This window comes from Amphiura filiformis, chromosome 4 (assembly GCF_039555335.1).
Source record: "Amphiura filiformis chromosome 4, Afil_fr2py, whole genome shotgun sequence".
NCBI lineage: Eukaryota > Metazoa > Echinodermata > Ophiuroidea > Amphilepidida > Amphiuridae > Amphiura > Amphiura filiformis.
In genome coordinates this window covers 12,393,703-12,407,322 of record NC_092631.1, presented here as the reverse complement: position 1 = coordinate 12,407,322, position 13,620 = coordinate 12,393,703, and the positions used below count along the sequence as shown (strand labels likewise).

General features: G+C 36.0%; 1 protein-coding gene and 1 non-coding gene across 2 annotated transcripts in view; both read left to right on the top strand.

Moving 5' to 3' along the window:
* LOC140149972 (uncharacterized) overlaps positions 1–13,620 on the top strand; it is a 132,140-nt gene that overhangs the window by 92,350 nt on the left and 26,170 nt on the right. Inside the window, exons 10-12 of the mRNA XM_072171974.1 lie at positions 602–723; positions 3,571–3,741; positions 12,998–13,201. Of these exons, the coding sequence (XP_072028075.1) occupies positions 602–723; positions 3,571–3,741; positions 12,998–13,201 (497 nt within the window). The remainder of the gene's footprint in view (positions 1–601; positions 724–3,570; positions 3,742–12,997; positions 13,202–13,620) is intronic.
* Trnak-cuu (transfer RNA lysine (anticodon CUU)) lies at positions 6,319–6,391 on the top strand. Its single transcript has one exon. It is a non-coding gene; the product is annotated as a tRNA-Lys (tRNA).

Below are 13,620 nucleotides of genomic sequence, written 5' to 3'. Positions count from 1 at the left end.
CAAGGTGGAGGGTATTAAATTCATTATCACAAGAGGATAAAATTGTTGCCCCCTTCTGTTTGTTCTCACAAAATATTATTAGTTACTCTCTGTATGTTGCTCACAAAATATGGGGGGGAGGGGAGTAAAGATTTTATCCTTTAGTGAACATGAATTCTATTATCTTCTAACTTGTTCTTAAACTTTGCTGAAGGAATTTAGTTTGAGAATCTTACTGAAAAGTAGGCCAGTTTCTTCCTTGCTTTTAAACAGTGCAGGTATGCCTGTGGTGAAGTATGCATTTTAGGATATCGCACAAGTCTGGTGTTGTATTTCAAGAACAAGCAGGGAATAATCTCTCCTGTCGTATGTTGCTTACAATAGTTATAAGCGTCATAAATGATAGTGTGACTTTTTGGACACCATGTAGAAATATTTTGTACAAAACCTTTACAAAGATCAACCAGTGATGGGTCTTATGCTGACTAAAACAACTGCTTGTCAATAACTAATAAATTTGCCCCTGCACAAAGTTGTGTTAAAATGTTATTTGTTGTAAAACTGAGTGAGTCACATAACACACATTATATAATACCTGTTTCAAATCTTTATGTCGTTTCAGGCCGCACCATGGTAGTCTACGATGCAGGACACCTGAGTCGCCTACTCACACGCCGATCCGCGAGGAGAGCCTCGAAATCGCTGATGAGTACATGAACATGTCACCTTCTGCATCATCCAAAGGTAAACATTAGCCGGGTAGATAACGGGAGGGTATGAATTATTTGTCGCATGTTTACGTGACTAGAGTAGAATGCTTTTGTGAGTTATCATTTTAGGTTGTTTAGCTACTCCTAGTTGAATAGGTTTGCTTGTCTGAACACAGTCATGAGGCAGAGGTGGGAACAAGTGCAAGCTCAAAATTTGTCAGTTATCCGACTAGGATCCTATATACATCAGACTCGTAATTTACTTTTGGGAAATGTTGCATATAGAGGCATTTGTATTCTGCTTTTGCCATTAATGGTCTTGCTCACTGAGTACATGTAGCAAAGATATATAAATCTTGCGGAAATTTCAGGAATTCAAGAAATGAGGCCATTAAAAATAAAGACCATTGTGTTGGATTCAGAATGTTCTCTGATTTATTAAAAAATGAATTTGTTTTTGTGCCATCTCATCAAGAAGCTCATTTATTCACATTTGGGTGACATTTTCAAGCTCTTTAAAGAAAGCAATTTGAAAGTTCTGAACCCGATTCACTTTCTGCCGTAGTTTAATTAACTAAAACTGAAAAACAAATGCACAATTAGCACATAGATGTTTGGAGGCAGCCCACTTTGCACTATAATAATATGACCCAGATGTGTGCACAAGGAAAAATGACGGTTTAATTATATCTCATTTGACTTGTGTTAAGAAAGGCCTCATCATGATCAACAGTGTCATAAATGCAATTGAAACTTTCCCCATGGTATTGTCAGGTGTGAGGAACACGTTTACTCATCCACTAATACCCCATTAGCTTCATTGATGTGACTATTAGAGTCGGTCACCAGCCATCTCCAAGCGGCTATTCTAGTTGAAATCCATACACCCCCTGTGGAAGACATGACCTGAATCTTCCACACAAGGTGTGTGAATTTCAAATGGAGTTATCCATTCAGGTAACCCCATTTGAAATTCTCACTCCATAGGTGGAATATTAAGGTCATGTCTTTCACAGGGGTGTATGGATTTCAATTGGAGCAGCCTGTGGTAGGTGTGTGTGCAGGTGGCTGAACGAAAGGCTTCTTTTATTGTATGTACATAATTAACGTAACAAGACTATAATGTGCTGTATATATATATATAGTATACATGCATGTCTCATTATTGTCTAATGCATGTACAATTTAATTTTCTTAAGTTATAATGAGAAATACATTGCCAGTAGGGCTTTGTTAGTTTCACACTTCCAGGAATCAGTAATTACAGTGCCATATGTGGGTCCAATTGCTGATAGCCACTGACAAGTCATGGCTGGCTTACATATATGGGTTAATAACTGTGTACTAATGACAGTGACTTCACACCATAATAAGTTCCATAAGCAAAGTACTGTAAAGCATGATATTTTTGCAGCATTTAAAGTTTCTGCATCATGAAATTTTCACGAATTTGTACATTTCCTTATGGGGTGGGGTATGAACGTTTGGATAGTATTTTTTGTAGGACATGAGAGCACATCATACATATCGAATTGCATTATGAATACGAAGAATGTCCTTTTGATTTTGATTTTTATTAATTCACGATATAATACACATTTTACAGTAAATGATTAAAAATTGATGTTGTTGATATTTAAAAGTCCTTGAAGTAAACTTAATAAATCTAATGATATGTACTTAATTAAAGTGTATGTAGCTGGGATGAAAAGCCGACAATCAATTGAAATTTTTTTTCTCAGATTGAAGATATGGATTGTTTTCCCCAAAACACACACACAAAAATAGGTCTTTTTGGGAAAATGCTATTCGCATCAGCCCATGGTAGACCAGAAAGTAATTGTTATATTTTGCCAGTGGATGGTTAAGCTTTCTGAGTTTTTTTATTAAAAAATTGCCTGAAATAAACACCATCCCCCCTTTGGAAAAAGCAATGCCCCCAGGATGTTATTAGAGCAAATATGATGCAGTGATTTAAAGGAGTATTTTGTGATCCTGTGAGCATTCTCTTTTTATGACATTTTTCAGTAGATATCCATGAAAAAAGCCCAAACATTATTCCCAAAAATTCAGTTGATTCCGATTTTGCCATTGGGAGTTATGCATGATTATAATTACTTGTATTACACTGCTCTATAGGCCAGTGTTGTAATTTTGTTCTGGTACACCAGAACGTAATTCAAATTTGGCGATATTTTTGCTAAAGAAATTAATTTGCAAGAATTTTTTTGTACATAACATTATGTAGCCAGAACTCCAGTTTCCAGTTGTATAAAAAATTGGAGGAATGAGGCTGTGGATCACGAAATGCCTTTTTAAGGGCTCATATTGAAATTCCCTTACACAGGAAGGTGTGCGCCATCCTGCAGCTTTCCTGTGCTAGCCTTCTTTTGTTAAAATCCTGGGCAGGGTGTATCACTGATGCATATAATCCATCTGTTTTATGACCGCGCTTTCCTGAGGCGTGCGCTTAGCGAGGGGAATGCTGCCTTCTTTCTGTGTGAAAACGTGGTAGGGTATTTCAATATGAGCCCTAAGTGAAGCATCCTGTGCATTCTATTTTAATTCTTAGCAGGGGTGTGAGAGTTCCTCTTTTCAGCTTATTTTCCTCTTTTTTGTTGCTAAAGTTTATGTGTTTTCTTTTATTTTCAGTCCATATTTGGCATTTTTACCCCAATTTTACGCTGTTTTTCAGATTTTTTAGTATTCTTCCTTGTTTTGGGTCTATGGCCTCTCACATCCCTGTCTTAGTAAATCAGGATTAATTGAAAAGAAAAAATACAACATATTATTCTTTCTTTTGTTTGTGCATGTGATTTTTTGTTCACTCTTGCATGGTTTTTGTTTCCCTTCCCTCTTTTTAAATTTTTGTTATTTCTAGCACTTCCCGTTCCACAAGGTCGATGTTTTTCAGTTGGCAGTAGTGGCATCAGCTCTGTGAATCGCTTTGGCACCTTCCCATTCCGTCACCATGGTCACCATCATCACCATCACATACACGCTGCTGGCAGTGCCGAGAGTGAGCCCTCTCTTGGTCACAGCTCCTCACCATGTTAGTCAATAGAGTATTTTGATTTTTGTTTGTTTTGTCGGTTTCTTTTAAAGTATTGCATGTCTTTTGTAGATTAGTATCGTATATAATGTGTAGTTTGCATGTTTTTTTTAAAAAGTCAGATACATTTATTGTAAGCAATTTGACCAGAAAGTAAAATCATGAGTTGTATTTGATATGGATATTTGAAATGAATGGAGACTTATTTTGATTGGGAGTTATTCCATTTTTAACAATATGTGGTATGGAAAGGAAAAGTTTGAAATCTCCATCAAATAATCACTGGTTACACATAACATACAAATTGACTTTTTTCACAAGGTAAGTTGGATAGCAAGTTCTCTTCAATACAAAGACCCATACATTTATCGGTTTCAACACATCTTTTACATAATCATAGCCAGTCGTGGTGCCGTGGTGGGCATGAGGGGAAAATGGCCCCAGTCAGAACTCTTGCCCTTCCTGTTTCCCCCAATAAAAACAAAAAATTACGACTTTTTGCAGCAATTTCGGTAAAATTTGTTGATTTTGGCTCCCCTGAAATTCACTATGCCTTCCCATGCACCCCCGAAAAAAAAATTCCTGGCGCTGCCACTGCTCATAACTTTAAAGAAGTTAGCAAATTGTGCAAAGTAACACTGCTTACTTATCAAAGTACATCACAAACAAATAATATTTTTGGTTTACAAAAAGATGACCCATTTATTGTTATTATGAGTTTTGTCAGATTGCTGAATCTGGATATGTCATTTGTTAAATTCATGTTACGCATGAATTCTCTTTAATTAGCGAGCAGGAGGTGCAGTGCTTATATCCAGATATCCAGAACGCAGCATATAATTTTTTTAGTAGTGATCAGCATGATAAGTGAGGGAAGGAGAGCAGCTTACAGGTTAGGTAACAGTTCAGCGGTCGTTCCCCTTTCGCTAATTCAAGATCGTTGATGCGTAACATGAGTTTAACAGAGATACAAATCCAGATTAGGCAGTCTGTCAAACTCATAACAATAAATATGCAATCATGCAAGGTGATTTGCTTGTTGCTTAATTAATTTTCTCTCTTACAGTGCATATGATTATAATCAACTGAGAAACCAATCAAAATAGATTTTTGTAGATCACTCAGTAATTTTCAGCTTAATCCCTTTCAGTTCTACTGACTATAACTTACCATATCTCTGATTGGCTCAATACATGGTATAGCCCTCTTGTATTCAACAAAAATTGTTCTTAGAGGCTGATTATTCAGCCAGCGGTGCCTGTGGGGTTAATTAGGGCCAGTGATTTTCAATAACGTTACCGGGAATATGTTACCATACATTATAAATATGACCATTAATATATATCATAAACAAGTTGTTGTGCTTGATGCATGATGCTGTGGTCTGCACCCACCCCACACACTCACATACTTGATTTCTATGCCTGATGCATGGTACCAGGGTTGTGCATCCACCCCTACTGGTATGACCTGACAATCAGTGACCAAAAACCCCAACAGCCCGGTGAAAACGAGGAAAGAAATTTAATATCAAAGCATGGACCCAATAGGTTTACACCCAGTCAACTGTTGATATACCCCTATACCTACCAATAGAGGACTCGCAGTTAAACACTTTTTTAGACTTAAAACACCTGTCCCGCTAAAAACCCAGTAATTACCTGTCCCAAAGTTAGTCCTGTAGAGGACTTTATAAATATTGTGTAGTAATAATAATAATAAATAATTATATGGTGAAGTGGCAGACTGTGGACGTCCACCATTGGTTTTGTGTCCACAGTCCATGGGGTGTCAGAGCGTAACAGGAAACTGTTTGGCAGGTCGTATCCACTCTCACCCCACACACCCATACTGTAGATTCCTATGTGTGATGCATGGTATTGGCACAGAGTGCATACACACACACCCCTACTCGTAAGAGCCGTCATTTGAACCTGTAGTGTACTATTCAATTGTGGACACATAATACTTAAGTCAATCTTCATACCGAGGACATACACATTACACACATGAATCATATTGAGACATGTTCTTTACTCCCAAAGGAGGTCAGCTCTGAATAGCATTTTACACTGTTTGCAACCTCTTGCAACTAGCAGTGAATTGTTGATGTCCATGGTTCTGTGTGTGTCCCTAGTTGAGATATATACAAAAATGTCCTAATTAGGAGGCGTTTGCAAATGCACACATACTTGATTTCAGTGTTTGCCCACACACACCCCTACTCGTAAGAGCCATCATTTGAACCTGTAGTGTACTATTCAATTGTGGACACATAATACCTAAGTCAATCTTCATACCGAGGACATACACATTACACACATGAATCATATTGAGACATGTTCTTTACTCCCAAAGGAGGTCAGCTCTGAATAGCATTTTTACACTGTTTGCAACCTCTTGCAACTAGCAGTGAATTGTTGATGTCCATGGTTCTGTGTGTGTCCCTAGTTGAGATATATACAAAAATGTCCTAATTAGGAGGTGTTTGCAAACGCACACATACTTGATTTCAGTGTTTGCCCACAAAAATTAACTACAAATCATGGATGTAGGTCAATTGGATCACCATTGTAGAACTGGGTAGCTTAGATGGTAGAGCACTGGACTCTTAATCCAGAGGTCATTGGTTCGAATCCCTTTTCAGTTTGAAGTGCATATGCCTATCATTTGACTTTACTACCAGTTTGTGGTTCAGATCAAAGTTTATTGCATTAGAAAGTTGCTAAATAATGAAAAGACAATTCAAAATCAATGATTTTTACCTTTAAAAATCTTAATAAGTGTTAAAAAATAGTACTGAATAAAAGCAATGTGGAATCATTTTCTAAAAACTGTAAGTGTATGGTTTCAGCAGATGTGTAGCTTGCAGTCATGCATCAAGACATTGCTTTGGCAATTTCATACATATGTTCTACAATACGGTACGGTCGGCCTTCAGGGCTTCATTATTACATGCTGATATTTGATCGGGACCTTACTATTGAACCGTGCAAAAACACAGTAGCAATTTTACGCGGTGATTGCTGTAGTAAATGATTGAATTTGTATATATGTGTTTAACCTAAAATACCGATGCGATGACGTTAAATTTGTAAACTAAATACACACAGGTGACAGACCCGGTGACGGGCAAATCTAGATTGATTAATTAAGATTTTTCTATTATTTGTGACATTTTATTGCAGTAACTCCCTCCCACTTTGTGCTTACGGCCGTTTGTGGTATTGATTTGGCTGATAGCATTAGAATTCCATTTGATAAATGTCAATATGACACCAAGTTTAATAGCTTGATTTGTTTGAATTAAAATCAGTATGTTATATTTGGCATCTGAAAATAGCAGATCTCTTGATATATCCAACAAAAATCTTACATTCCTTGTGTATAATGGAAGCATACTGAACTTGCAAACTGCTTAACCAAAGAAGAAAGAGGCTACACCACCTGATATTATAATGACATAATAGTATCAGTCTTATAGCTTGCCCCATCTCAGTCATGAGAAGTATAGCGCAGAAATGAGCAAACTTCTTACAAAGTTGTTCTAACATTTATTTTTGAAAGTGAAAAAATAGTTTCAAATTTAATTACTGGGATCCAAGATTCATTGTACTGATGAAAGTGTAAAAAGTCTCTAAGGTAGGCAGAAACATATCCCTGTATTTTTATCTGTTTAAATTTATTCTAAGAGAGTAAGTTAAAAAGGAAATACATAATATTTTACATGTTTAACTTTGAGAACCATATGAAAAATACACATTTCTGTCAAATAATGTCTCCTCAGGTTTTTTTTTTCAGTTTTGAAATGTTGATGGTGCAAAGATCACATCATTTTTTGTACTTACGACTAATCCCTGAAAATGGCAGCACTAATATTACAATAATAGATCCATCAACACACTCAACATCATGTGTAGAAATATAGCTAAATGTATTTCACATCATTGTGTCTTACACCTCAAGTACTAGTACTACTCCAAATTGAATTAATTTCCTACATTGATCTGCCATGCTCTGCAGCTGAGAGCTTGTAAGATTATCGCTTGTTTGATTGCCAGAATGATATAACTTATCGCTCAAAATTTGTGAATGAGTGTGGGTGTTTGATGGCTCACAGTATTCATTTCATCAACGCAAAGTTTATTAGCTTCTTTTCAAGAATCGGATGTTGATTGCTTGATAATAGGGCTGTCTGGTAAAGTGTAATTTCTTCACAAATATATGTGCCAATTATTTCCGCAGGTGCAACAAAAAATGTTGAACTTTGGTAATTGTTGTCTGCACAGTGGCAGCACTTGGAATTTTTCATGGGGTGGGCGACAAAGTGAAATTGAGGAATATCAGAAAATGTCCCTAAAATTGGGCATTTTTACCTAAAATTTGATATTTCAGTGATTTTCTGTTCTTACTGGGTGGGGCATCAAGGAGAAAGGCCCAAGTTTTTTGTCTCTTCCTTTTGGGGGTACAGCAACATAATATATTCATATCTCAAGATCAAAACTTGGCTCATTTTGATGGAATTGTCAGTGCATTGGTGTAATATAGGGAAGCATGTTAATTAACTAAATGCTGATATCAAGTGTGACACATGTGCAAGAAGTGGGCACTTGAGGCCCAATATGCACAGCTATTGTATTGCCTATTATAAATTCTTTTGTAGCAGTAGCGGTGCTCCTAGGCCATCAGACTAGCCATCTGTCTGAGGTGTCTGGTAGACACCTTAGTAAATATTAGCGTGGAGGTATTACTTTGCCTTCTAGCACACTCACTCTATTTAGACTTTCACTCTGAGCATATTATCCTTTTATCAATGCTTGCCCAAACTTGATATATGGAAAAAAGATACTGTTTAAATTCTATCCACTTTCTCATGTCACCTATTTCTGACAATCCAAAGCAACATTTTGGTTTCAGTGTTGCATATTTATATGAATGTGAACTTAGCAGAGAGCTTTAAGATAGAATACACAGTGTATAGGTCTTTTCATGACCCTTTATGTGAACTTTATTTCATGGCGCAGACAATTTATTGCCTTTGATGTCATCAAGTTTACAAACATATAAAGTTCTCTAATGTTACACATATAATAAGAACAACTTACGTAAGAGTGCAACTTGTCACACACTTTCCCAGCAATATGCTACAAAATTTTACCTTAATTGTGTTTGAGCATAGAAGATCTCATCAACAGCATTTTTATTTCAATGAAAAGCATAGAGTAAAGAAGCAGAATTGACATCAAAGGTTCAATACTTCCCTATCAAAAGGAGATTTGGGTGGATGAAGCATTATAAATGGTTTATTGAAAAGACTTTCTTCCCGACAAGTGTTGTCATATGTCATATCACCCATGGAGTTAATCATACTTTACATGTGAATTTGCCGTGCAAACTCCCTCTCCTGGTAGCAACCATACTATATAAATACATCGGTGCTGATAGGATTTTTAAAGAAAAAATCATTTGGAGAGGTGATGAAGATCGGTTTATGATTTTGTGAATTTTGTAATTTCAAAAATGTTAAAAATAATGTATTAAAATGAAGCAGATTATAGTCTATGTATATCTACCTCGACTCACCGGCACTAGCTATGAAGTTCAGCGTGTTCTGCGTTAGCTTAGCGTCACTTAGTGCATGTACATACTTTAACACACGCGATCAACATGCTGCATATATACATGCAAGAAACCACACTAAGCCAACACAGCATACCCTGCACTTCAAAGCTAGTGCCGGTGACTCGAGGTAGATGTATAGACTATAATAGCACCCAAATACTCCTCTTTTTTTGTTTTAAATTAAACTTACAAAAAACAAAGGAAAAACAAAACATGAAGCTGTTGTATATTTACAGGCACTAAGGAGTCAATGAACTCGCCATTCAATAAAGCATGGAGAACTTTCAATTAATGAACCCATGTTCACTTAACGAAGGACTCGCACATAATGTTTATAAACTTTTCCAAAAACAATTTCTTTTTCACCGTATTAGAAGTCAGCTACAGACTTGGTAATTTCAGACAAGTAGAACAAGGATACTCTTTCCTGTCTTAAATTTAAATTTTAAAACTGCTATTTTTTTAAACTTTATTGTTATACATGAATGATGATAAATGCAATCCTCATTATTTTATGAGATAGGGTATATTATTTAAACCCATTGTATGTCACTGGAAAAGTCGTACTTCTTTATTCATAAGCCTCATTTAAATGCATGATAATGTTTATGTTCAAATGTTCTCAAGAATTAAGAAACTAAAAGGAACCTTTCTGTTGTTTAAATCTCTTAAAGGTCAGTTATTTAATTTCGACACTCAAAACCCAAGACAAACTTACTGCGGTTTTGATAGAATATGTAATCTGTTATCACACACACTTGACCCTGTTCCAGAACCAACTGAAAACAAAAAGCATGTATGCTGTTTAATTCATTGTACATTTAGTCATCATGTGTCCTGCTGCCATGAAATGAGCGTAAAGGCACCAAGCTGTAAGTTTTGAGACGTCCCTGCTGTTGAGTTGATGTACTTTGTTTGCCGTACAAGCCAGTAGCAGGTCCTTTGTGAATGGCCCATGGTGCCCCATTCTCTAAGGACAAACTGTTGGCTTGATAAGGTGCATGTGAAACAAAGAACACCAACACAGCAGCCAGGATGTCTCGAAACTACTAACTTGCGATTTTACACCCCTTGTGGTAGCAGGGCACATAATGTGGCAATTCTGTTTTGAATACTTTTCACCTTTCTCCTTAAATTGAACTTGTAAAACTCTTGAATTGCTTTGGCAAACTCTCAGGTTATTTGGTTTTCATACAAGCATGCCAACATTGAAATTACTTGCAAGTGACTGTATATCCCTTTATTTCATTTGTGATTAGTTGTGATAAAGTGTTCCCCCTTTTACAAAAAAGTTCAACCCCATTTGCCGTAAAAGTGATGTAATCATTGGATTAACTACCATAGATGAATAGATGAATACAATTTTCTATGCAAAACATTCTATTTTGTAGGTTCTACAAAATCTATGCATTGAATCACAGATTTCAAAGAACAGGGATAACCTGGATCTAATAGAAGGATTAGTATCTTAGAAAAGGGCGATATTGTATTCAATCAACAATTGCAGACATACACAGATGATGAGTGCAACCTGCTTGTACTAGTTGTAATGCAGGGCAATATATTCAAAAATTGTATTCATCTATTGCCATGGTAATTAATCTTGTTACATCATCATTTCTACGGCAAATTCTGACATACTTATCACTTTTCATTCAATATCAAATAATAAGCACAACTGAAGCATAGTGATTCAACATCAACATTAGTAGAACGATGTTTGACAAGATAAAAGCCAGTTAGGTGCTTATGATCCAACAGTTTTTCTGCTTGATTTGTAACCGGGTTTGGTGCTCTATTCTTAAAAGGTCTTATGTGCTGCCTTTTCTTCATTTCTATGTTGAGGGTGATGTTACCACGACACTCTCCTCTTATCCATACATCACAGTAATCTCTTGGTTTCCGTTTATAAATATTTCCATTTAATAAAAATGTGAGCAACTGTGATGGAGATAAAAGTATGTTCATGTGTTGCCTGTAGATATTTGCATTGATGGGGGTCTTGATAGAGTAACAGTGCAACATGTCTTCAAAGGCATGCTCTCTTCTTTTCATTTCATTACTCGGTAGACAATTTTAAAAGTATGTTCATATGATCAAACTTATCAGCTTATCAAAGATGTGATGTTGGCAAGTAAAGCAAAAGGACGTGTTTCCATGCAATCCAAAAAGTAAATACAAAGCAAACAATTATACACAGTGGAAGCAAACACACATAAATAAATCAACTGAGACACAAACTAATAGATCTTATAGATCTGGCTTCAAACTTGTTAATTTGTCCTATATTAGCTCATTGCGAAACTAATATGTACTTATTGTATCATTAAATTTGATTCCCCTACAATTTATTTGTTATGGTTCATGATGCAAAACTCTATCATCATTACAGAGTCACAGTTGCAGATCATTACCTGCAACATCTTACAGTAAACATACTAAACATCTCAAAAAAAGTAACTAACCCCCCTTAAATAATGCCCATCATTCAAAAAGGGGCTATTGTATTTCAAATCTGTAAAATGCGTTGGAAGCAGAATTTCTTTCTGCGCATTTTGACACCTCATTTGATACGATAGCCCAGAAAACAATAAAACACCGGTTAGTTTAATGTAGTGAGGTCCATATTTGAAAGTTGCACTTACATACAATTTTTTACAATAAAAAAACACTCAGATATCATTACACAGATTTCCTTCCATTACACTGATTACAAAATCAATACAATTTACTGCAACTTTCAAATCTTGGGCTACATTGATTTAAATGTACGCTGTGACGTCAATATTTAGTCAATTGCTACAAACGAAGTGTCAAAATGTGCAGAAATAAATTCTGTTTCCAACGCATTTTACAGATTTGTGATACAATCACCCGTTTTTGAATAATGGTCATTATTTAAGGGGGGTTAGTTACTTTTTTTGAGATGTTTATGTCATTATACATTAAGCGGATTCCAGTTAAAATTCATACAGCCCATGTGGAAGACATGGCCTTAATCTTCCACGCAGGAGGTGCAGATTTCAAATGGCTGAATTGGTGACTCCATTTGAAATTCACACTTGTTGCACTAATTTTTACTTAATTTAGCACATTGCAAAATTATTCTGTTCTTACTGTACCATTAAATTTGATCACCCAACAATATGTATGTTACATATTATAAAAATTTTATCCCCCTCAACAATGTTTTTGTTACATGGTTCATGATGCAAAACTCTACCCTCGTTACAAAGTCACAGTTTGTTGCGGATCATTACCTTCATAATCTTACAGTCAACATACAACGTCACACTTGAAATCCATTCACCCCTTATGGAAGATATGACCTAAATCTCCCACACAGGGAGTGTGTGTCATTTTCAAATGGGGTTACCTGAATTGGTGACTCCATTTGAAATTCACACTCCCTGTGTGGGAGATTAAAATCATGTCTTCCATAGGGGTCGTGTGGATTACAACTGGTATTAGCCTATTTATCAAACTTGTAAGTTGTCCTGACATTACACCTACATGTATTGCACTTGATTATTTGTTTTGATTTATTTTGTTGATTTGCGTTAATAAGTTATTTTTGTTTTATAGTTTTGTTTATGTTTAATTTATTTTTTGTTTATTTGTAACTAACTAACAGATGAGCCAGACTCTTACATGGCTATGAATCCAGGTCACCAGAAACGCTCCAACTCAGCTGGCTTTCTTTGTACAACCCCTACCACTACTAGCACCAACAATAATTCATCTACAACAACCAATCACAGATCAGGTAGTTTAGGATCTAAAGAAATACCAGCCAATGGCAATGAGGGTTATATGATGATGGCACCAAGTACTAAAGGTTAGTCTGGTTGTCTTGTGTGTTGGATTTTTGTTTTTGTGGTGGTGTTGTTGTTGGTATAGCTGTAGTCATAGATGTAGTCATATAGATGTGGATATGTATCTGTTGTAATATTACATGTTGTTTTAAAATGTGTTGTCTTGTTTAAATGTGACTCACAACTGGGTGCTGAAAATGTGATCTGGTATGTAAATTAGCTATGATGTGGCTATGTTCCATAGATAGCTCAAAAATATTACTTGACAACGGTTCAAAATTGGAAGCCATTCCTCAGTTGTCTCATTTCATGGTACGATTCAGAGTCAAATAAATAGATGTTGGGACCTTGCTGTAGCACTACTTTTGGGCACTGTTGCTTTAATATACTATTCAGAGAGGTTGATCGGTGGCGAAAGAAGTCACAAAGCAGAATGGGACTA